Genomic DNA, 25377 nt, shown 5'->3' with positions numbered 1-25377 from the left:
AATGACCTTTAAGGCCTTGATTCTTTCACTGTCTGGATTGAAACCTGGCCATTAGTGGCATATATATATATATATATATATATATATATATATATATATATATATATTTTTTTTTTTTTTTTTTTTACTCTTCTGAGGTAAGGTAACTGTTTAACTTGGTTCTGGATCAGTTTGTGTAGTTTAGCCAACTCCTATAGCAGTTGTTTGCTAAAAAGCACAAACTGATCTGGGACCAGGCTAACACTACTATTAAATATTGGGGATATATTGAGAGGTTCATATCACATATCATAGTTCAAAGCATTCTGTTCTCTGCGATGAGGAAATATAATATTTTCTAGAAGTAAAGTCATGGCTGTTTGGCTTATCAACCCTGTTGTCATTGATGATTGTATTCAACTACCAGCTGGGTCATTCCACCAAAAGTGCCCTGAGCGGGTCGAGCATGACCCATAGATAGACAGGCTAGACATGTTTACCTAAACAAATCATTTTGTTTAGGGTGAAGCTTGCGTTCTATTACCCTTCCCTGTTGCACACAAGCTTCCATTCCCCCTGTCAAAAGAAGGGGATTTATGGATGATATAAGAAATATTCAACCCTGTTGCTTTAATTGGCACTTGCTAATAGTCATTATTTATTTCTTTTTTACTTTGAGATAGGAAAACTTGTTTATATGAAGTTGACCATGTGCTCTTTATGACATAATGTTCAAATGTAAAATAAATCGTTTTTCCTTCACCAAATTACACCACCCAAACGGTGCTCTTTTGGGTGGGAAACCAGAAATGGCAATGGCCATTTGGTGGGAAGATAATGGCTTGGCAAACGAATCATGGACATAGTTAAATACAGAGATAAAGCACACCCCATAGATATATTTTAGTGTATCGTCAGCCTAATCAGGGGAAAACAGAAACCGTGGGAGTGGTTGCTTATTGCATCGAGGAAGCTTGTGATACAGTGAATTTAACAGCTTAATGGCAGTAGTAAACAGTGAATGGATGGCTGCCTGACATTGTGAACCCCACCATGTAATATAGATAAGATACTGTCCATCTAATAATCAATCATGGAGGTTGATGTCACTGTCATTAGCTGGAGAAAACATAACTATCTACTGTATATTTTATATATAAAAAAGATATACTTTATGTACTGTATATTTTATATATTAAAAAAACATACTCTATGTACTGTATATTTTATATATAAAAAATATATACTTTATGTGCTGGATTTTATATATAAAAATATACTTTATGTACTGTATATTTTGGGTAATTTACTCTGAAAGTTCAAACAAAGTTCTAACAAAAATCGTCCCTGTTTGTTATGTGGTTTTGCAGGGTGCGACCAGTGGGCAGCACTAGTGAGGGAGACCTAGACTTTGACAGGATGAAGCAGGTATGAAGCTTATTTCAAAACTGTTCTTCAATTGTTCATGGAAGAAAAGTATTGTGGAAGAAACAGAACATGTAAAACGTTTTTTTTTTTTTTATTCCCACAGGAAATCTTGGATGAAGTTGTACGTGAATTGCAGAAGGTGAAAGATGAGATCATTAATGGTAGGCGACAGAGCGTTAACGCATTGGGTTATGTTACTCAAAAAAGGCACGTACTGCTTCAGTGTGCAATTAACCTGCAGACCAACTTAGGTCATTCTTATTCATTTTTTATACACTTTCTATAGTTCAATTTAGTTTCGGTTACAGCAAACAAAGATATCCTAATTAACAAAGATATCCTAATTAACAAAGGTATCCTAATTAACAAAGGTATCCTAATGAAGTATGTCCAAAGAGGATGGTAGGCATGCAGTTGATCTGTTTACTAATTCATAGTAATCCCCATTCCTTTTGAAATAGACAAAGGTTCAGTGATAATGCCACCCCCCCCCCCCCCATCCTCTGTCTACCCAACACATGCACACACACAATAACAAGGCACCATTTTCTCTTCTCTTTCAGCCATTAGACAAGAAATTGGTCGAATCCATACATGTTAATCTGTGGACAACAGGATGTGCTGAAGGATAAGAAGATGTGCTGGAAAGGAATGTTCTCAACGTTTCTGTGACGCTGTGAAAATATTGCTGTGACGCTGCAGAAAGGTTGAGCCAACATTGAGTCTGCTGTGCAGAACAGAAAGGTGAAGAAGAAAAAAAAGTTGGAGAAAGAAAGTGAATGAGAGAGAAAAAGAATGGTTAAATGAACAAAGGATGTGCGGACGGAAGGATGGACGGACGCTTGCACCTTTTTCATTTTTTTTCCCCCATTTCTGTGCATTTCGAGACAGTCCAGTTTGCAGCTCTCAGTCTGTTCTAAGTCTTACAAAAGAAAATATTTTTGTTTTCTAAGTTACCGTTTTATTATTATTTTTTTTTTAACTGATTATTTTATTATTCATACCATTATATATATATAGAGAGAGAGAGGGAGAGAGAGACAAAAGACAAACTGTTGTTCTACATTAGCGGGTTCTAGAGGAAACTTGCACACCAATTACATCAGCCTTTTATATTTTATAATGATTTCCTTTTCCTTAGGTGTTTGACCAGCACGTATGGCACATACTATGCTTTAGTCACCTGACCTCAGTTTTTAAAAAGCTTTTTATCTATTTACCAGTAACAGGGCAGTGTTCATTGGGCCCCAAATGGAAGAAAACTGACAAACAGGGAGGGACTACCGTTCTCAATTGTAAAAAGTTTTTAAAATATGTTCCATTTTGTGCCCTAATAAACACAACCACGGTGTATAAAAATCACTGTAATTTGGGGATCATTCACAAAACGTACCAACACCTGTAAATTCACCATCTACGTATTCCCAAAATAGATCAAATGATCCCTAGGCTGCCCCTACGAAATCCATACAGTAGTTATATATATATTTATATCAGAGGTGTCAAACGCGGTCTTCAACAAGGTCCGGAGGGCGCACTGAAAATTAGTTACATTTCCTTGCTGTCAAAATTTGCACCCCCCCCCCCCCCCCTAAAAAATGGTCTATCTATCGTTTTGGGACTTCGATGCTGCCCGATTGTCTGCCTTTCATTTTGGTGATTATTAGCGAGTTGGACACAGTCAAGAAACTGTATGAATGGAGGTCCATTATCATTTATACACAGTTTTGACTTGGTTTTAGTCATTTTTGTATATTGAGTCCCCCCCCCAACTAAAAAAAATAAAAATATGCAAAAAAAAGTATTGTTTTTACTCAAACCACACCTCACGGGCCAGAACCCCTCACCCCTCACCGGCCGTATGTTTGACACCCCTGGTCTATATGGTTTGGTCCGGTGTATTAACCATGCATTTATTTTTTTTAATTGGGTTTTAAAAATGGTGGTACATTTACAATGGTGGTTTGTTTTTTTGTGAATATCCTCCTTGCTATTTAAAGTAACTGTCCAGATTTCAATGAAATATGACCTATAATTACAATATGAATGAAATACTTAAATTACAAAAAGCATGTTAAATAGCAGCTTTTCTGTGTTGGAATGGTGTGGGTGTATACCGATCATTAAAAATATTCACGCGAGTAAACCGCTGATTGGCCAGCTCAGCCAATGATGCAGGACGACATCATTCTCTATGAGGAAATAGCATTTTTTTAATCGGTCTGTTTGAGATACAAGTTTGAGGTGGGGTTTTTGAAGTGTTTTTTTTCCTCCAATTCATGCTTTGGCCACATAGGAGTGTAGGATGAGTCATCAACAGAATATGGACATTTAAAAGTGAGATTTTCACTGGACAGTTACTTTAAGGTTGAACTTGAAATGTGAAAATGGAGCCAGTTGCAAAATTAAAAGTATACATAAATCAGTGCAAAAGTTATTTGTGATGATAGGGAAAAAATGATTGGGGGGAAAATATGATTGAATATCGGTTGTGACATTCACTTTGACTAAGTTCTGAATTAAATTTCAAAAATCGGAAAGTAAATGAATTTAAACCAAACCATAGACCTGTCTCCTGTCTACAGTATGGAGTGGTGTGTTTCATTCATCAATTATGACAATAAAAAAAAAAAAAAACATTTTCCATCAGATGATGTTACAATAGTAGAAAACAAATGCACAATGTACAAGTATTTACAGTGTAGGCTATACAAAACCTGATATAGAAGTTGTTCTTAAAATAGCTCTTGTAAAATAAATACCTGTTACATAGTTCTAACATTACAGATTTATGTTCACACACAGAATCCTCACACATGTAATAACATAACTTTTTATTAAATTACATTTCTGTTAGAAACATTGTCAGCAATATTATCTATTTATTTCCTTGATTAAAAACAACTTGTGTAGTGAGCATCAAACAGAGCTTCAATGAAATACAGCTCCTCTTACTGCAAGGTAAGTTTCAATGTTTCATTCTCTGCACTGTCCTGCACACTCACGGTATGGTAAACCTAATGATTGACATTGTCTTTTGCCTGCCCACGTGTGCTATTGTCAAGTAAATCACATGATAAAACGAGGTGAAAAGGAGCCTCTAACACAATATGTTCATTTGACTTGATGAAAATCTTTTTTTTTTTTTTTTTTTTGCACCCCACTTGCTTCCTACTTTTTCCATGTGGTTTCTTTATTCACAGACACCATGAAATGATGACTGACCTCTTCCTACATATTTAGTCAAATTATACATTTTCTGTATGGTTTCCTAGAAACAAGGGTGTCTTAACTTAACCCACTTTGGTTCAACATACCCTGGAGCGCCACTATCTGAAACCAATGTTTCACTATGACAATCAGTAGCACTGAATATTGGGGAAAGTGTTTTGTGGCACCTACTCCTGCTTGACCAGCTTATATTCCCGCTTGATCCTGGTGTAGGGACCGATGCTGTCATCAAAGACAAAGTCCCACAACACCCGGATCCAGGAAGTGTGCTGTGGTAGGGAGTCGTAGTACTCTGCTGCCATCTTCTTCACCTGGCACAGACAACAGATCAGTTAGAGGGGACTCTGTCAGCACGAGGAGCCAACATAAGTCATGTCAGACTGCAACATGTCAGTTTATTATTTGAGGTTGATAATGACTTGTAATTCCTAGGTAACAGCAAATTTCACTAGGGCTTGTCATTTAGAAGGAGAATAATCATTTTTCCCACAACTGACAAAATTTATAGGAGGTGAACACATTTTCTGGAATTTGCTGTGGACAAAAGAAAAACACCCACAACAGTTGACTTTAGAGTGCTTGTTTGTAGAGGTTAGAAAGTGTAAAATGATCCTATTTGTCTCAAGCATTACACCAATAGTTAATGAGTTATAAATTCAGGCCAGTCTTTTAAGCAATACCTCCAGTTGAAACCAGTGGGGGCTGCTGAGGGGAGGACGACTCATAATAATGTCTGGAAGGGAGCGAATGGAACGGCCTCAAACTATGTGTTTGATACTATTCTCCTCATTCCGCCGCCGGGCATTACCACGAGTCCGTCCTCTCCAATTAAGGTGCCACCAACCTCCTGCGGTAGAAACGCCTCTCTCATCTGCTATCTGATGACTCTCCCATTGGGGACATTGTTTAGAGCATTATCTTGAGACAGCCACTGATCAAGTAAGCCACATACAGGCGTACAATTTTTTTTTGGGGGGGGGGCAATTGGTTGACCTAAAATCATGGTACATATTGAGATTTAATATCAGACCTAAAATCATGGTAGTTCATTGAGATTCGGATTGGATTTACCTAAAATCATAGTTGACCTAAAAATTGTGGTCCGCTATCAACACTGTGTTTGAGATTTCAACTCACCTGAGGCAGCTTACTGCCAGGTATACTGGGGAAGTCATGGTGCTCCATGTGGTAACCCACGTTGAAGGTGATCCAGTTCAGTGGGCCGTAGTAGGAGTATGTCTCGTGGCCCTTCAGGAACATGTAGTGCTCCGCTATGAAGTGTCCAGAGATGGGATGTAGGCCCATGCATAAAATGGACCCGGCTATGAGGTAAACAATTGGCTTCAGCCCCCATAGGTAGAATATCACAAAGTTCACTGCAAATTGAACAGCGGCATTCATCATCTCTAGTCTAGAGACTGGCTTGGGGTTCACCACTAGAGGGCGCAGTGCGTAGAACAACGGCTGGAGGAAGAGCCACAGGACCTTCCGCAGGGGTGTGCAGAAGAACCAGCCCTCCGCGTCCGTGGGGATGTCCACATCTAGGCCGTCGCCACCCAGGTAGCGGTGGTGGTCGATGTGGTACTTCTTGAACGAAGCCGAGTAGGGCAGTCCGATGGGGAGGTTGGCCCATATGGCGAACCAGCGGTTGAGGCGCGCCAGCTTGTTGCCGAACGCAACGTTGTGGGAGATATCGTGAATGGCGAGGGTCAGCGAGTGGTTGATGCAGCCGCCGAAGCCGTATGACCAGAATAACACCCACTTCCAGGGGAGGTCGTGGACCATGTAGCAGGCCAGAAGCTGGGTGAGGACCATCCCCGTCACCACCCACTTCAACTGGGGGTCAGGCCCCATCAGGGACTTGATCTCTGGGTATTTTGCTTAGGAGGACACACAAAAAAAAAATAAGTCACAAGAAGAGACTCATTCAAAGTAAACACATTCAACTGACCCTGGTCAGTTTCGCTGCATTGTAACAGTTTCTATATCGTTTATTTTTCCCCCTCACACACACACACAAGTTGATTCGAGGTTAGACATCAGATTGGTTCGTGCACTTATTTTCTCCTGTCCAGAATTGGAGGAGCCCATTGGCTAATGCAAATTTGGTCTGCCTCATTGCTTTCAGTATATTTGCATAACATCAGCATGCAAACTGTTCTGAATCAAATTATTAGTCACATGCACTGAATACAACAGGTGTAGAGCTTACAGGTGTAAATGCTTACTTACGAGCTCCTAACCAACAATGCAGTTTTAAAAAATACGGATAAGAATAAGAAATAAAAGTAGCAAGTAATTAAAGAGCAGCAGTAAAATAACAATAGGAAGACTACATACAGGGGGGGTACCGGTGCAGAGTCAATCTGCAGGGGCACCGGTTAGTTGAGGTAATATGTACATTAAGGTAGAGTTATTAAAGTGATTATGCATAGATGATAACAGAGAGTAGCAGTGGAGTAAAGAGGGGGAGGGGGGGACAATGAAAATAGTCTGGTTAGCTATTTGACTAGGTGTTCAGGAGTCATATGGCTTGGGGGTAGAAGCTGTTTAGAAGCCTCTTGGACCTAGGCTTGGTGCTCCGGTACCGCTTGCCATGTGGTAGCAGAGAGAACAGTCTATGACTAGGGTGGCTGGAGTCTTTGACCATTTTTATGGCCTTCCTCTGACACCGCCTGGTATAGAGGTCCTGGGTGGCAGGAAGCTTGGCCCCAGTGATGTTCTGGGCCGTACACACTACCCTCTGTAGTGCCTTGTGGTCAGAGGCCGAGCAGTTGCCATACCAGGTAGTGATGCAACCAGTCAGGATGCGAAAAGCAAGGAAACTCTGGAAAACAATATTGTATAGTGCCTTCAGAAAGTATTTAAACCCCTTGATTTTTTTCCACATTTGTGTAACAAAGTGGGATTAAAATGAATTGTCATTTTTTTTCAAAGATCTACATAAAATACTTAAAATGTCAAAGTGGAAGAAAAAATATATATTTTTATTAATTGAAAATAAAACGCTAATATACTTTGGTTAGATACAGTTGAAGTCGGAAGTTTACATAAACTGAGTTTAAATGTATTTGGCTAAGGTGTTTCACAATTCCAGTCATTTAATCCTAGTAAAAATTCCCTGTTTTAGGCCAGTTAGGATCACCATATTATTTTAAGAATGTGAAATGTCAGAATAATAGTAGAGAATGACTTATTTCAGCTTTTATTTCTTTCATCACATTCCCAGTGGGTCAGAAGTTTACATACACTCAATTAGTATTTGGTAGCATAGCCTTTAAATTGTTTAACTTGGGGTTAAGCGTTTTGGGTATCCTTCCACAAGCCTCCCACAATAAGTTGGGTGAATTTTAGCCCATTCCTCCTGACAGAGCTGGTGTAACTGAGTCAGGTTTGTAGGCCTCCACGCTCGCACACGCTTTTTCAGTTCTGCCCACAAATTTTCTATAAGATTGAGGTCAGGGCTTTGTGATGGCCACTCCAATACCTTGACTTTGTTGTCCTTAAGCCATAACTTTGGAAGCATGCTTAGGGTCATTGTCCATTTGGAAGACCCATTTGCGACCAAGCTTTAACTTCCTGACTGATGTATTGAGATGTTGCTTCAATATATCCACATAATTTTCCCTTCTCATGATGCCATCTATTTTGTGAAGTGCACCAGTCCCTCCTGCAGCAAAGCACCCCCACAACATGATGCTGCCACCCCCGTGCTTCACGGTTGGGATGGTGTTCTTCGGCTTGCAAGCCTCCCCCTTTTTCCTCCAAACATAACAATGTCCAAACAGTTCTATTTTTGTTTTATCAGACCAGAGGACATTTCTCCAAAAAGTACAATCTTTGTCCCCATGTGCAGTTGCAAACCGTAGTCGGGCTTTTTCGTGGCGGTTTTGGAGCAGTGGCTTCTTCCTTGCTGAGCGGCCTTTCAGGTGATGTCGAAATAGGACTCGTTTTACTGTGGATAAAGAAACTTCTGTACCTGTTTCCTCTAGCATCTTCACAAGGTCCTTTGCTGTTGTTCTGGGATTGATTTGCACTTTTCGCACCAAAGTACGTTCATCTCTAGGAGACAGAACGCATCTCCTACCTGAGCGGTATGACAGCTACGTGGTCCCATGGTGTTTATACTTGCGTACTATTGTTTGTACAGATGAACGTGGTACCTTCAGGCGTGTCGAAATTGCTCCCAAGGATGAACCAGACTCGTGGAGGTCTACAATTTTTTTTTTGGAGGTCTGATTTCTTTTGATTTTCCCATGATGTCAAGCAAAGAGGCACTGAGTTTGAAGGTAGGCCTTGAAATACATCCACAGGTACACCTCCAATTGACTCAAATGATGTTAATTAGCTTATCAGAAGCTTCTAAAGCCATGACATCATGTTCTGGAATTTTCCAAGCTGTTTAAAGGCACAGTCAACTTAGTGTATGTAAACTTCTGACCCACAGGAATTGTGATACAGTGAATGATAAGTGAAATAATCTGTCTGTAAACAATTGTTGGAAAAATTACTTGTCATGCACAAAGTAGATGTCCTAACCGACTTGCCAAAACTAAAGTTTGTTAAGTTAACAAGAAATGTGTGGAGTGGTTGAAAAACAAGTTTTATTGACTCCAAGCTAAGTGTATGTAAACTTCCGACTTCAACTGTAAGTATTCAACCCCCTGAGTCAATACATGTTACAATCACATTTGGCAGCAACCACAGCTGTGAGTCTTTCTAGATAAGTCGCTGGATTGTACAATATTTGCCCACTATTCTTTTAAAAATTCTTCAAGCTCTATCAAGTTAGTTATTGATCATTGCTAGACAGACATTTAAGTCTTCCCATAAATTTTCAAGACGATTTTAAGTCAAAACGGTAACTACAGTAGGCCACTCAGGAACAGTCAATGTCATCTTGGTAAGCAACTCCAGTGTATAATTGGCCTTGTGTTTAAGGTTGTTGTGCGGACTTGTCTCCCAGTATCTGTTGGAAAGCAGACTGAACCAGTTTTTCCTCTAGGATTTGGCCTTTGCTTACTTCTATTCCATTTCTTTTCATCATAAAAAACTCCCTTTCCGATGACAAGCATACTCATAACATGATGCAGGCCACCACCATGCTTGAAAATATGGAGAGTGATAGTCAGTGGTGTGTTGTGTTGGATTTTCCCCCCCCAAATATAATGCTTTGTATTCAGAACAAAAAGTTAATTTCTTTGCCACATTTTTTGAAGTTTTACTTTAGTGCCTTGTTGCAAACAGGATGCGTGTTTTGGAAGGCTTCCGTTTCACTCTGTCATTTAGGTTAGTATTGTGGAGTAACCACAATAGTGTTGATCTATCCTCAGGTCTCTTATCACAGTCATTAAACTCATAATAGTTCTAACTGGTTTTAAAGTCACCATCGGCCTCGTGGTGAAGTCCCTGAGTGGTTCCTTCCTGTTGGGCAACTGAGTTAGGAAGGACTCCTGTATCTTTGTAGTGACAGGGTGTATTGATACACCATCCAAAGTGTCATTAATAACTTCACCATGTTCAAAGGGATATTCAATGTCTGCTTTTTTTTTTAAAAACCTATCTACCAATAGGTGCCCTTCTTTGTGAGGCATTGGAAAACCTCCCTGGTCTTTGTAGTAGAATCTGTGCTTGAAATTCACTGGTCAACTGAGGGACATTACAGATAATTGTATGTGTGGGGTACAGAGATGGGGTAGTCATTCAAAAATTATGTTAAACACCATTATTGCACACAGAGTGAGTCCATGCAACTTATCTGACTTGTTAAGCAAATTTTTATTCCTGAAGTTATTTTAGGCTTGAAATGAATAGGGGTTGAATACGGACGCAAGATATTTCAGCTTTTCATTTATTATTACATTTGTAAAAATATCTAAACATGATTCCTCTTTGACATTATTGGGTATTGTGTGTAGATCAGTGACACAAAATCTACATTTAATCAATTTTAAATTCAGGATTTAACCCAACAAAATGTGACAAAAGTCAAGGGGTGTGAATACTTTCTGAAGACACTGTACATGATGTCATAGTAAACCCATAGTCTCACCTACCTACAGTTCTCCCTTCCATTTGCCAACTTACAATTTATATTATTTGTCCACTATCTCATGCCTGGGAAATAATCATTCAAAATTTTTGGGTGAATAGGTTCTCAGAAGCCCTTTGATGATGTGATGGCTACTTTCACATTTCCTGCATTCATTGGTTCAATGACCCTTCAACTAACCACCTGTGATTTGTTTTAAATGCTAAATACACCCTTTACCACTGTCTAGCTGAGCTATACTATAAAAGTGTATTACAGAATATGGGAATTCATAATTAATGGGGCAAAACTAATGTATTGCAATACAATTGTAAAAAAGTTGCACCCCTTTCGCCCTCAAAACAGGACTCAAGGTTTCGAAAGCATTCCACAGGGATGCTGGCCCATGTCGACTCCCACAGTTGTGTGAAGTTGGCTGGATGCCCTTTGGGTTGTGGACCAAACTGTTGAGCATGAAAAACCCAGCAGCGTTGCAGTTCTTGTCAGACACAAACCAATGCACCTGGCACCTACTACCATACCCCGTTCAAAGGCACCATTCTTCTGTTATCCATTCACCCTCTGAATGGCACACATACACAATCTATGTCTGAAGGCTTAAAAATCCTTCTTTAACCCGTCTCCTCCCCTTCATCTACACTGATTGAAGTGGATTTAACAAGTAACATCAATAAGGGATCATAGCTCTCACCTGGATTCACCTGGTCAGTCTGTCATAGAAAGAGCAGGTGTTCATAATGTTTTGTACACTCAGTGCATATACAGTATATGGGTAATATTGATAAATTGATAAACAAGCAACAAATAAAAATATGATTAAAATAAAAACTGAGATGACTGCATTAAAATATAAGCCATGGGCTATATAGGCCTATTTTAATCATATTTAAATACATTTCTTGTTCAATCAATTGAGTTCTATTTTGTTACTTTTAGGCTAGGCTACTGTCTATAATTTGTCATAATGTGTAGCCAAACATGATGTGCCAAATTGGTGATTTTGGGCATTTTATTGGGTAAGCGTTAGAATAAGCCTTGTCAATATTTGCAGCCGTTGGTGGTAATATTTGCCTAGGAGCGGATCTGTCGTCATTTTTGTGAAATAATTATAATGTTAAGATGTTAAGGTAAGATTTGAATGAAGAAAGCTGATCAGAGAGCAGCGGTCCCTTTCTTTCGATCCTATCAGTATCGACACGCTCCAACGAAGCGACGGGTTTCTCTGCGTGGTGTATTGCGAAACACATGTTACATAGTCGACCATTGCAGGAAAGACGCATTGTTTAAAATAAATTTAAAAAAAACACACTTTAAACCTTAATTCCATCACTATTGGGAAACCTGGCCCAGATTTGGAAGTAAACTTAATTGACTAAATTTAAAAAACATGACTTTTAAAAATACTTGAAATCATGAGACAAGCTAAATTTCAATAAATACCCAAATGTTGATCGATAAACAAAATAATTTCATGAAACAGAAAAGTACGTATGTACGTAACAGTATGGTGTGATGGAGCCAAAACACCCTGGCTAAAATGCAATACCACAAGCACCTCCAGCCAGCTGGCCACCTCTATCATTGCGAGCCTAATTTCCTTAGTCTACAGTCCTGCTGGACAGCACAGGGTATCATAAAAACAAAAGCTTTTAATAATTTAGGAACCAAGCAACGGATCACGATTTGATATTTTCATTCACGCCAATCACGCCAATGGAACGATAAAGGGGAACACGCCCCTTTAAATACACATATGAATCATTGCAAAAAAAGATGTGTTTAAGTTAGACGACTTCAAGGATGAGCACGAGAAAATGTTGATTGCTCAGATATTAGACCAAGTAAGACACTAGAATAAAAGTATGTATTGGGTCACGTTCCACCTCAAAAAGCACAAGAAAGAGAATTGACACCCACCATCTCAGATTGTACTGAAATCATTTATGTTGTTAGAAACAAATAAGTTGAGTATTCCCCCCCCCCCCCCCCCTCTGACAAGTACAATGGATCTGCGGCTAAGAGTGTTATATATATATCAACACATCAGTGGGTATTGGGTGATGCTTTTCTCTCTGTTCAAAGAAGTGAGTCATTGAGGTTAAGTCCCATCCTGTATCCAGATTCCAACCAATAGACAGTTGTGTTCCTGCTATTAGGTGAAAAAAGTTTGAAGACCCCCGTATGTTAAAGAGATAGTTGACCTAAATTACAAAATTGCGGTTGGTTTCCTTACCTTGTAGTCTATCGACAAGGTATAACAACAACCCATGCTTTGGTTTTCTTGGCCATTATTTCAAATGCTAACTTTTAACATTTATTTGGATTCCTCATGTCTCGTCTTACTCATTGTTAGAAAAAAAGTTTGGTCCAAATCAGATGTATTGATTGAATATTATATGAATCCTAGAAGTAAAACAAAATAAATAAAAAAATAAAAAAAAAAATCGCCAATTTGGGTGATATCAATTACCTTAATATCTCAGATATTAAATTATATTTCAACTAAATAATGTTGCTGGAATGCTAATCCTATCTCTTTCTAAATACAGAAACGATTTCAGAACAATCTGAGATGTGGGATGTCATGGCTTGCTCAAATGACATAGAATGATCCTCTTGAAAAGCCAGATTTGTGGCGCCTGAAACATTACCACAGTGTGGGCATTACAGCTGTTGTATAATGATAGAGCATACCATCTGCATTCTGGATTGAACGAATAGAAATATAATGACTAATTATTCTATTTATGGCTCGTCTGAGGGTCTGACCCTGTGACTTAATGGTTGGTGACTATCATGCTGTCCTTTGCATCAGTCTTTGACATTGGGCCATTAGAGGGAAATGTGTCTTGTTACCTAGCAAATCCAATGGGCTTAGTCAGCTGCACCTGTTATTATCACCATGTTGCCCATTGTTCTACATGTCAAAAAGATAAAACAGGGAATCACAGGAGGTTAGTTGCATCTTAATTGGGGGAAACGGCTTGTGCTAATGGCTGGAGCAGAATAATATCAAATAAATCAAACATGATTTCCATGTGTTTGATGCCATTCCATTCACTCCATTCCAGCCATTATTATGAGCTGTCCTCCCCTCACGGGAGGACCCCACCCTCCGATTGTCAACTATTTTATATAACTTCATTTATTTAGGGTCTTAAGAAAGAGATCCACTGTTGATCACTGTCAGCTTCGATTTTTCAAGTATCATATTGACAATAGTGGCATTCCTTTGCTTTCATTGTGCTGGTCACCACACACACCTCTATTGTGTACGCTGTTTTTATTACACAAGATAACATTACAATATGAAAACACAAGAAACTAAAAGTAGGACAGGTGGTTTTGTTTTGCAAATCTAGTAGGCTGCTTTGTCTTGTGAAAAAAAATAGGAGTCCATATTCCCTTAAGTTTCAGCATTGGCAAATAGCCTACAGTACTAGGCTATCTCTGCGGTACATCATGGTGAATGAGTTGGGCTACTCCAATAAATCATATGCTGCCACGGTGTTAAACTCCAGTTTCACTGCATGAGTGGTTGTGTAACCTGGGCAAGTCGGTTAAGAACAAATTCTTATTTACAATGACGGCATACACCGGCCAAACCCAGACGACGCTGGGCCAATTGTGCGCCGCCCTATGGGACTCCCAATCATGGCCGGTTGTTATACAGCCTGGAATCAAACCAGGGTGTCTGTAGTGACACCTCTAAGGCACTGAGATGCAGTGCCTTAGACCGCTGCGCCACTCGGGAGCCCCAGAAATGGTTGCGACATTTCTGACAGGTTTTACCTGAAAACAGGTAAAACCGGATACGATTTTAAAAGACAATAACTTTGTATTAGCAGTACAACTTTACTTTAAACCGTAGTTATTTCGTTTACGTTTTAAGACAACAGCTTACCTAATATTTCTTTTCTTCGTGAAGTATGAGGCTGATCATTGTAGACCCATTCAAAGTCTCCCCGTTCACCTGTCTTATCCATTTCGATGCTCTTCATGCCCGCGGGAGCGCAGTGGCAATGCGTGCCTCACCTACACACACTCCTTTAAAAACACACCCTCTCAAAGGTAAAGGTGAAAGGTGTGCGACCAAAAAAAAGCTCCTCCCCAGCCAATAGTAATTCAGGTAGGGGTAAAGTGACTATGCATAGATAATAAACAGCGAGTAGCAGCAGTGTACAAAACAAATGGAGGGGGGCGGGAGGGGTTGTCAATGTAAATAGTCCGGTGTCCATTTGATTAATTGTTCAGCAGTCTTATGGCTTTGGGGTATAAGCTGTTAAGGAGCCTTATCGATATTGTGACAATAAATTAAACTTTATTCAATATCAATTTGTTTGTGTATATGATGCATAGTGGGTAAATGTTGAATGACTGACTGATCTACAAATAATAGTAGTTATTTATGATGCAAGGTGATTGTACATCAGTCAGTCGGCATTCACCTGCACTGATCATCTGCAATGTCGTACAAGCTGTAAATGGGCGTGCTCCTCTGCCCAGAAGTTGCTGATACTTGCCAGATCTTACAACGCCTGGATAGGTATTTTAAATATCAGCTAACCACATATGTTATAGCAATCTGTCAATAGATGACGTCGCACGCAACAATTGGTTGACGATGCAAGCAACGTCTGAACAAGGGAACCCGACCTAATGCAGCGTTCCCATCATGTCAGAAACTCGGGACCTCTAAGTTCAAATGAACGTAAGTTATTTGCGTAGTCATATTGGTTGATTCTGGTGCCTCCCAATTGAGAAACTCGAGATTCGACCCTACGTCGTAGGTTAGCAAGTCATAAATTCCGAGTTTTTGACATGATAAGAACGCGGCATAAATCTGTAACCCATGAAGTCTCGCGAGACTATGTAGCCAAAGCGTAGTGGCGACGGGAGTAGAACAGAGTGGAGTTTGTTGTCGAAGAAGGAGGAAGGCAGTGTAGAGGGGGGGAACTGCTATAGAAAACATAACTGTGAGGAATTTAGGGTTTTTTCAATATGGCATCAGGTGATACCCTGTACATCGAAACGGACGGCTCGGAGATGCCATCAGAAATAGTGGAACTCCATGAAATCGAAGTGGAGACCATCGAGACAACAGTTGTTGGAGAGGACGACGATGAACAGCCTATGATCGCTTTACAGCCCCTCGACTCAGATGATCCACACTCAATGCATCACCATCACCATCAGGAGGTAATATTGGTGCAAACCCGAGAAGAGGTGGTTGGTGAAGATGATTCGGACATGCATGGGGACGATGATTACGAGGACCAAATTCTTATACCTGTCCCAGTCCCTGCCGCCGAAGAGGAATACATCGAACAGACTCTGGTGACTGTCGCCGGGAAGAGCTCCGGGCGGACGAAGAAGGGGGGAAGCGGGAAGAGAAATAAAAAGAACTACTTAGGTGCACCGGAGTCCAGTGGTAGAAAATGGGAACAGAAACAAGTCCAGATAAAGACTTTAGAAGGAGAGTTTTCGGTGACTATGTGGGCATCGGGTAAGTTTCGAGTTGTGTCGAAAGTGTGTTCTTGCAAGCTTGCCACCTGCATTGTTCTCACTGTGTATTCCCTAGAACTAGGCCTCGTTACGGACACTGGCCTCTAGCTAATTTCAGTAGAATTCTGCATTGTTTTTCACGTCCGAATTGCTTGCAGTGTATTTGAAATGTTTTTGTTTTTATGGGAAGCCATGTTTTTTTTTTTTTATGTGTTGATGGGCGCCGCCATGTTCTCCTGGACCAGTATGGCGGACCGAAAAAATGGCGTTGATTTGTCCGGGGGAAAGATGGCGGCGGGTTGGGAGCGAGTGCGCTGCTGCTGGCCCTCGGAGTAGGCCGCTGTGGCGCAGTTCAGCACAGGGCCTCGGCTCCAAGCTCCCGTCAACAGCGGGGGAGGGTAGCGACTTAGCAAAGATGTCACAAGACTTGTGTGGATGTGCTACTGTTAGTTAGCTTTCAAATCGTGGGGAAGAGTTACAATAATAGCATCCTCAATAGTTTTGATATTTTAATCATTACATTTTTTTTTTTTTTTTTTTTAGCAAAGTTTGCATTTTTGATACAGACCAACCTTAGATTGGCTTTCGTCAGACAGTTAACGTTAGCTAGCTAGCTAGCTAGCTAGCTAATTTGTTTAGCTATACTGACGGTCTGTAGCCGACTAAACTCAACAATTTACTATGGCGTTGAGCGGCGACTAGTCTTGCAATTTAGCGACTAGAAATGGTATTAAATGTTTGTTGACCTGTTATTTAGCTAGCTTACTAAATTAGCCAACTCAACGATTAACGATGGATTTCAGTAGCAACTAGAGTGGGTGGACTGGAGTATCAAGAGCACATAAAACCTTTTTTTTCCCTCAAAAATCTACGGCTATTCACACATTCTGTTCCTAGGCCCTAATTGAAAATAATAATTTGTTCTTAACTGACTTGCCTAGTTAAATAAAGGTAAAATAAAAACAATTATATAAAACATAGGGCCCTTCAAATGGAACTAGCCAAAATGTACATACACTTTATGTTCAGCTGTTCACCAACAGCATTAACACAATTAAGCTCCACAGCCTCTATATATTTCCCTGGTGGTTGAAATGGTGTCACATTCTTTGTTGATTGGTATTCTAATAGCCAATTAAGGTCAGACATCATAAAACATATACCTGTGCATCTGTTTTAACTCTGCTCCTGTGCTCTGTCTCAGATGACAAGAAGGATGTTGACCATGACACTATGGTAGAGGAGCATGTCATTGGGGACAATTCTCCTCCCGATTACTCCGAGTACATGACAGGGAAGAAGCTCCCGCCCGGGGGCATTCCAGGGATCGACCTGTCAGACCCCAAACAGCTGGCAGAGTTTGCTAGGTGAGTTACAGACATGTTCATTAGTCACTCCAGGATTCTGCCATCTCAAAAAAAATTTGCAAAATCAACTATTCCCTGCATAAAATGCAAAGGCTTGCAAATTTGACCAATCACTGCACTATTTCAGCATAAAACTGTCAGATAATCTCAATATTATTGCATAAAACTGTCCCATGTGTATTTGTGTGATATTCCAAATGCCTGTATCGTAATAATATTTATGAGGGTTTGTCCGCTTGTTCTTATGTTGTCTTTTTGGACTCATCTCCTTCGCTTTGTCTGTACTGTGTGCACCTTCCTATTTACACCAGAGATTCTGTGTATGTCAAGGTGCTCATGTCTCCTCCTTAACAATGAGGGTCGTTGTCCCAAAGGCGGGAAGGCAGGCAACAAGCTTAGGTCCAAAATAAGTCCATAGAAATTTTGGCAAGAGTGAAAGGTCTTGTTTTGCCTCCTCTCTGTTTACACACACACACCAAACCCCTCCCCCAACCACTAAGCCCCTCCCCCTGCCTGCCACTCAGACAACAAAGATGAGAGATCACTTCTTCCTCTCTGACAAGAGGTTTCAACTCGCTATTTGCATTTGAGGTTTGGTCCAACAGAATCAGACATGGACATCGAGACATTATTTTACTGTAATAGAGTTACCTTTTCTACCGATATCCTTTTCATGAATTGTCTGCTCTGTGCACAATTTGAGCAGTTATTTCTAAAACGGGAGTATCAATTAACATTGATTTTGGAAAATGTATGCTCAGTTTGTCGTGCGTGGCGTTGTGGTTACCGCTAGCAGCATTTTAGCCAAAGATTGTTATACTAGCAGTTTATGTGTTTTATAAATGTACAGTAAGCATAAAACACAATTTTTATATAAGGAATTGGCAACTCATTCTTATCAAACCCACTGTCCTGGTGTTACAAGCACCATGCTCATCCAACTGATCTACAGTGGACCACGATCTGTCATGTCTTGCAGGATGAAGCCACGGAAAATCAAGGAGGACGACTCTCCCAGGACGATAGCTTGCCCCCACAAAGTACGTGTGCTCTACTAGTCTAACTGGTATTAGAGAGAGAATGGTACGACAGCCACTAGAACACAATGGTACGACAGCCACTAGAACACAATGGTACGACAGCCACTAGAACACAATGGTACGACAGCCACTAGAACACAATGGTACGACTAGCACAGTTGTTTGTGTGAATAATGGTAGTCAACGAGCCGCTATGCTCTGTGGATGCCTATAGCTTATTAGATTTTTAGATGCTCTGATGTGGACCAATTTGGTTTTGTCATTTCTGAAGTTACACTATGAGTAATTGCTACCTTTTGCCTCTGCAGGGATGCAGTAAAATGTTCAGGGATAACTCTGCAATGAGGAAGCACCTGCACACCCACGGGCCACGTGTTCACGTCTGCGCCGAATGTGGAAAGGCCTTTGTCGAAAGCTCCAAACTGAAGAGGCATCAACTTGTTCATACCGGCGAGAAGCCTTTCCAAGTATGTTTCCCCCAGCCCCTTCAAAATGGCTTCTTAATGAGAGATCTACTTCTACAATTTCACTGTATACATTTAGTTTGAATCACAACACTTCCAGCTTAATGTCCTACATGGCACGTATATGACCATACACCCATAGGGGCCCAGATTGTCAACCAGCAATGCAGCCTTGTAATAAAGTCTACTCTCTTTCTTCTAGTGCACATTTGAGGGCTGCGGAAAGCGGTTCTCCCTGGACTTTAACTTACGCACCCACGTGCGGATTCACACTGGAGACAGACCCTACGTCTGTCCGTTTGACGGCTGCAACAAGAAGTTTGCCCAATCCACCAACCTCAAGTCTCACATCCTCACACACGCTAAAGCTAAAAACAATCAGTGACTGTGAACCAACCCATATCTTCACCATGGCAGAAGGGTCACACCCCCTAAGAGCTATGAAATCCCCTTTGTATTGTTTCTAGGGAAATGTTTTGAGAGAATGACCTTACTGACTTTTTGATATGTACAGAGATGAAAACGACAAACTCTAAAGACGCTTCTCCCCCCCCCCCCCCACCTTCATCTTGCCACGATCCCCAAGGAAAAGCATAAAGTTTCTCCTTGTGAAGATGTTGATTTCTTGGACCTGCACTCGAAAAGAAAAGTTATTTATACTGCAGCACCCAAAGACAAAGAATTGACATTTAAAGTTATTCTCCATCAGCATAGTGAAGTAATTGCTTTTTAATTTTGTACCTTTTTCTAAGTGTGCATGTTGTACACTTTTTTTTTTGTCTCTGGCTGAGCTGTTTTATGCGTTTTCCCTGAGAAATCTGTGGTAACCCTTCTTGGAGAATTTGCTGTTTATTGTACCTCCCTGCTTTTCCCCTTGTAAAATGTTTATTTTGGGGGGGGGTATTCTTTAGATTAATTTTGTATAATTGAAACGTACAGCTATATTGGAATTGTGTGGATAATAGCAATGTGATTTAAGTAGTGTTAACTGATTAAAACCGTTTTCTTTTTTCCCCCCCCCTGCACGGCCAGAGAGCAACACATCGTGTCATGTCCATCAAGTCCTTTGTTTAGTCGAACAGACAATACAACCAGAAGTGGTGCTCCGTTGCATCATTAGAATGTATTGTACAGGCTCCATTACCTTTTGCTAAAATATACCTCCCCAATAAGTTGCCAATACAAACCTGCCCATTAGCAAGCACTTATTAGAATTTTGTTTCAGAATTCCTATTTTATGTAGTTGTAACGGATTAAAGTCATTTTGAATGTGACATTTTACCATTGGTAGGGACTGTTCAAAATTGGTACCAACATTTTAATAAAATGGTTGATAGGAACTTGTAATATGTTAAAATATATGACCGGTATTTACAGGTAAGTGGTCCGTGTGGATTTTTGCTCTTTAGTCCGATGTTTATCCCTTTGTGCTTGGTCATGTCATTCAAGTAGTTTAATGTCAATTCTGTACAGCCAATATGGAAAGTAAATGAAATATCCCCACCAGTATATCGTTAATTTCCTAAAGACAATCAAAATCAAGTTAAGTATTGACAGGAAGACTGGACCCTATATTTCAAAATAAAAATCAAACTCTATTCAATGTTTACAATCAATGCAAAGTTTTTTTCAGTCTAATACAATGCATGGATAATTTCCCTAAAATCTATTAAAGTAAAACAAGTGCAACAATGCTGATTGGTAGAGATTTGCCGACTCAATTTACTCAATGAGCACATGAAGATTAATCGGTAAGTATTTGGTATAGGCCTATGTGCAACCACAGCAGAACACGAGAACATGATTACACCATGGGAACTGTTTCTTCTCTCCTCATGCAAAACTTTTTGTCCAAGATTCAGATAAGAAATGTTGAGCGCAGGCCTAACTTCACCACCCTTTGAGCAGAAATATTTATCAGAACATGCATGCAAAAATTAGATAAATGTTCATCCCTGTTTGACCTACATACCTTGCCAGTGATTACCCCACCAGAGTACCTTGCCATTGATTACCCAACCAGAGTACCTTGCCAGTGATTACCCCACCAGAGTACCTTGCCATTGATTACCCCACCAGAGTACCTTGTAAGTGATTACCCCACCAGAGTACCTTGCCATTGATTACCCCACCAGAGTACCTTGCCAGTGATTACCCCACCAGAGTACCTTGTCAGTGATTCCCCCACCAGAGTACCTTGCCATTGATTACCCCACCAGAGTACCTTGCCAGTGATTACCCCACCAGAGTACCTTGCCATTGATTACCCCACCAGAGTACCTTGTCATTGATTACCCCACCAGAGTACCTTGCCATTGATTACCCCACCAGAGCTAGTTACGATCATTTGGCTGAATGATTAACTTATAACTGGAAATGAACATACATTTTATATAATTGACCAAACAACCTGAGATGAAGGATTGCATGGTTTGAAATTACATCTTAACATTTAAATAAAAAACAATCTGTCCAGTAATTTACAATGGGAGAAAGGAGACCACTTGCACCATATCAGCAGGCAGCTGCAGATGTGTGTTCAGAACATTGCAGATAGAAGTGTATCGAATAGCGGCTGACGCTATATTTCTATCTGAACAATGTTCTGTTTGTCTAGACAGAGCCCCAGGTGTTATTCTCCACTACCAGCGCAGCCAGCAGAGCAGGGAAGTTAGGCGTTCCCCATCTGGTGACTGGGTGCCGCGCAGAAACCTTCCCCTGGACCTGCTCACTCCGAGTATGGGTAACTGCATACCTGGCATGTCTGAAAGTGGGCGTATCATCAGCGATGGGTGTTACATCAGTGCTCCATTACTGGTTAGATGGGCCATAGCCAGGTGCACCGCGGGTCAGTTTAATGTTTACATAGCAGGTTAAGAGAACCAATGTAGCAGGTTAGAGAACGAGGTTAAGGTTAGGAAAAGGGTTAGACTTAGCTAAAATGCTACAGTTGTCAACAATCGACTTGTCGTGCAGCCCAATCAGCAACGCAAAACGGTCTTAAGTGGCAACAAATCTGCCCAATTAGCGGATTTTCTTTCCATACACCCACTTCTGTTACCTGGTAAAATAAGGGTTCAAAAAATAAAAAGACACCCATGACTTGCTCGTCCAGATAGCTCAGGTGACAACCATCAAATCAAATGTTATTTGTCTCAATATTCGTAAAAACAGCTGTAGACTAACAGGCCCTTCCCACCAATGTTAGAGAAAAAATAGAAAATGAATAACACAAGGAATAAATACACAATGAGTAATGATAACTTGGCCTACTGGTACTGAGTTGATGTGCAGGAGTACGAGGTAAATGAGGTAGTTATGTACATATGGGCAGGGATAAAGTTACTAGTCAAAAGGATAGATAAAACAGTAACAGCAGCATATGTGATGAATCAATAGAGTTAGTGCAAAAGGTTTCGATGCAGATAGTTAAATAGTTAACCATGCATCAGTGCCGCTTGCCGTGCGGTAGCAGAGAGAAAGGGTGGCTGGAGTTGTATTGGGCTGTACGCACAACCCTCTGCGATCGGATGCCAAGCAGTTGCTATACCAAGTGGTGATGCAGCTAGTCAAGATGCTCTCAATGGTGCAGCTGTATAACATTTTAACGAACTGATGGCGCATGCCAAATCTTTTCAGCCTCCTGAGGGGGAAAATGCCTTGTCAAGTGCTACAGGGCGATAGTCATTTAGACAGGTTACCTTGGCGTTCCTGGGCACAGGGACTATGGTCATCCAGAACAGCTGGTGCTCTAATGCATGGTTCAGTGTTGCTAGCCTCGATGCGAACATAGAAGGTATTTAGATCGTCCGGTAGACTCGCGCCACTGGACAGTTCGCTGTTGGGTTTACCTCGGATGAATCTCGGAACATATTCCAGTCTGTGTTAGCGAAACAGTCCAGTAGCTTAGCATCCACTTCATCAGACCATTTCTGTATTGAGCGCGTCCCTGGTACAGTATAACCGTACTAGCTACCTACCTATAACCGTACTAGCTACCTACCTATAACCATACTAGCTACCTACCTATAACCGTACTAGCTACCTACAGCTACCTACCTTTAACCATACTAGCTACCTACCTTTAACCATACTAGCTACCTACCTTTAACCATACTAGCTACCTACCTATAACTGTACTAGCTACCTACAGCTACCTACCTTTAACCATACTAGCTACCTACCTTTAACCATACTAACTACCTACCTATAACCATACTAGCTACCTACCTTTAACCATACTAACTACCTACCTATAACCATACTAGCTACCTACCTATAACCGTACTAGCTACCTACCTTTAACCATACTAGCTACCTACCTTTAACCATACTAGCTACCTACCTTTAACCATACTAGCTACCTACCTTTAACCATACTAGCTAGCTACCTATAACCATACTAGCTACCTACCTATAACCGTACTAGCTACCTACCTATAACCGAACTAGCTACCTACCTATAACCATACTAGCTACCTACAGCTACCTACCTATAACCATACTAGCTACCTACCTATAACCATACTAGCTACCTACCTACCTATAACCATACTAGCTACCTACCTATAACTGAACTAGCTACCTACCTATAACTGAACTAGCTACCTACAGCTACCTACCTATAACCATACTAGCTACCTACCTGTAACCGTACTAGCTACCTACCTATAACCGTACTAGCTACCTACCTATAACCATACTAGCTACCTACCTATAACCATACTAGCTACCTACCTACCTATAACCGTACTAGCTACCTACCTATAACCGTACTAGCTACCTACAGCTACCTACTTATAACTGTACTAGCTACCTACAACCGTACTAGCTACCTACCTATAACTGTACTAGCTACCTACCTATAACTGTACTAGCTACCTACCGATAACTGTGCTACCTACCTACCTATTACTGTACTAGCTACCTACAGCTACCTACCTATTACTGTACTAGCTACCTACCTATAACCATACTAGCTACCTACCTATTATTGTACTAGCTACCTACAGCTACCTTCCTATTACTGTACTAGCTACCTACCGATAACCGTACTAGCTCCCTACCTGTTACTGTACTAGATACCTACAACTACCTACCTATTACGGTACTAGCTACCTACAGCTACCTACCTATAACCATACTAGCTATCTACCTATAACCGTACTAGCTACCTACCTATAACCGTACTAGCTACCTACCTATAACCATACTAGCTACCTAACTATAACCATACAAGCTACCTACCTATAACTGTACTAGCTACCTACAGCTACCTACCTATTGCTGTACTAGCTACTTACCTATAACCATACTAGCTACCTACCTATAACCGTACTAGCTACCTACCTATAACCATACTAGCTACCTGCCTACCTATAACCGTACTAGCTACCTACCTATAACCATACTAGCTACCTACAGCTACCTACCTAAAACCGTACTAGCTACCTACCTATAACCGTACTAGCTACCTACCTATAACCATACTAGCTACCTACCTATAACCATACTAGCTACCTACCTATAACCATACTAGCTACCTACCTTTAACCATACTAGCTACCTACCTATAACCATACTAGCTACCTACAGCTACCTACCTATAACCGTACTAGCTACCTACCTATAACCATACTAGCTACCTACCTATAACCGTACTAGCTACCTACCTATAACCATACTAGCTACCTACCTATAACCGTACTAGCTACCTACCTATAACCATACTAGCTACCTACCTATAACGTACTAGCTACCTACCTACCTATAACCATACAAGCTACCTACCTATAACTGTACTAGCTACCTACAGCTACCTACCTATTGCTGTACTAGCTACCTACCTATAACCATACTAGCTACTTACCTATAACCATACTAGCTACCTACCTTTAACCATACTAGCTACCTACCTTTAACCATACTAGCTACCTACCTATAACCGTACTAGCTACCTACCTATAACCGTACTAGCTACCTACCTATAACTATACTAGCTACCTACAGCTACCTACCTATAACTGTACTAGCTACCTACCTTTAACCGTACTAGCTACCTACCCATAACCGCACTAGCTACCTACCTATAACCGTACTAGCTACCTACCTATAACCCTACTAGCTACCTACCTATAACTGTACTAGCTACCTACCTATAACTGTACTAGCTACCTACCTATAACCGTACTAGCTACCTACCTATAACCATACTAGCTACCTACAGCTACCTACCTATAACCATACTAGCTACCTACCTATAACCATACTAGCTACCTACCTATAATCGTACTAGCTACCTACAGCTTCAC

The 25377-nt window shown here is 40.7% G+C and overlaps 3 protein-coding genes across 8 annotated transcripts in view; 2 read left to right on the top strand and 1 right to left on the bottom strand.

The window, feature by feature from the left end:
- LOC115172918 (ena/VASP-like protein) overlaps window positions 1-3972 on the top strand; it is a 69599-nt gene extending 65627 nt beyond the window's left edge. For 2 of the 6 annotated variants that reach the window (XM_029730790.1, XM_029730792.1), the window contains exons 12-14: window positions 1350-1407; window positions 1511-1568; window positions 1971-3972. In XM_029730790.1, coding sequence (XP_029586650.1) covers window positions 1350-1407; window positions 1511-1568; window positions 1971-2008 — 154 coding nt within the window. In that variant the 3' untranslated portion in view covers window positions 2009-3972. Of the gene's footprint in view, window positions 1-1349; window positions 1408-1510; window positions 1843-1970 lie in introns of those variants that run through there. The other 4 variants (XM_029730787.1, XM_029730788.1, XM_029730789.1 and 1 more) reach the window with 3 other exon arrangements.
- A 242-nt stretch (window positions 3973-4214) lies between these two features.
- Window positions 4215-14777, bottom strand: degs2 (delta(4)-desaturase, sphingolipid 2). Its single transcript, XM_029730794.1, has 3 exons — window positions 14595-14777; window positions 5776-6518; window positions 4215-4949 (listed from the first exon to the last, which is right to left on the bottom strand). The coding sequence occupies exons 1-3, from the start codon at window positions 14689-14691 to the stop codon at window positions 4806-4808; spliced, it is 984 nt and encodes a 327-aa protein (XP_029586654.1). The 5' UTR covers window positions 14692-14777; the 3' UTR covers window positions 4215-4805.
- An 802-nt stretch (window positions 14778-15579) lies between these two features.
- LOC115172916 (transcriptional repressor protein YY1) lies at window positions 15580-20760 on the top strand. Its single transcript, XM_029730782.1, has 5 exons — window positions 15580-16196; window positions 17400-17562; window positions 18542-18602; window positions 18911-19069; window positions 19269-20760. The coding sequence occupies exons 1-5, from the start codon at window positions 15692-15694 to the stop codon at window positions 19449-19451; spliced, it is 1071 nt and encodes a 356-aa protein (XP_029586642.1). The 5' UTR covers window positions 15580-15691; the 3' UTR covers window positions 19452-20760.
- Window positions 20761-25377: the final 4617 nt, after the last annotated feature.

Source organism: Salmo trutta, chromosome 33 (assembly GCF_901001165.1).
Source record: "Salmo trutta chromosome 33, fSalTru1.1, whole genome shotgun sequence".
Lineage (NCBI taxonomy): Eukaryota > Metazoa > Chordata > Actinopteri > Salmoniformes > Salmonidae > Salmo > Salmo trutta.
The sequence above is the reverse complement of the archived record's forward strand: the minus strand, read 5'-3'. Positions and strand labels throughout refer to the sequence as shown.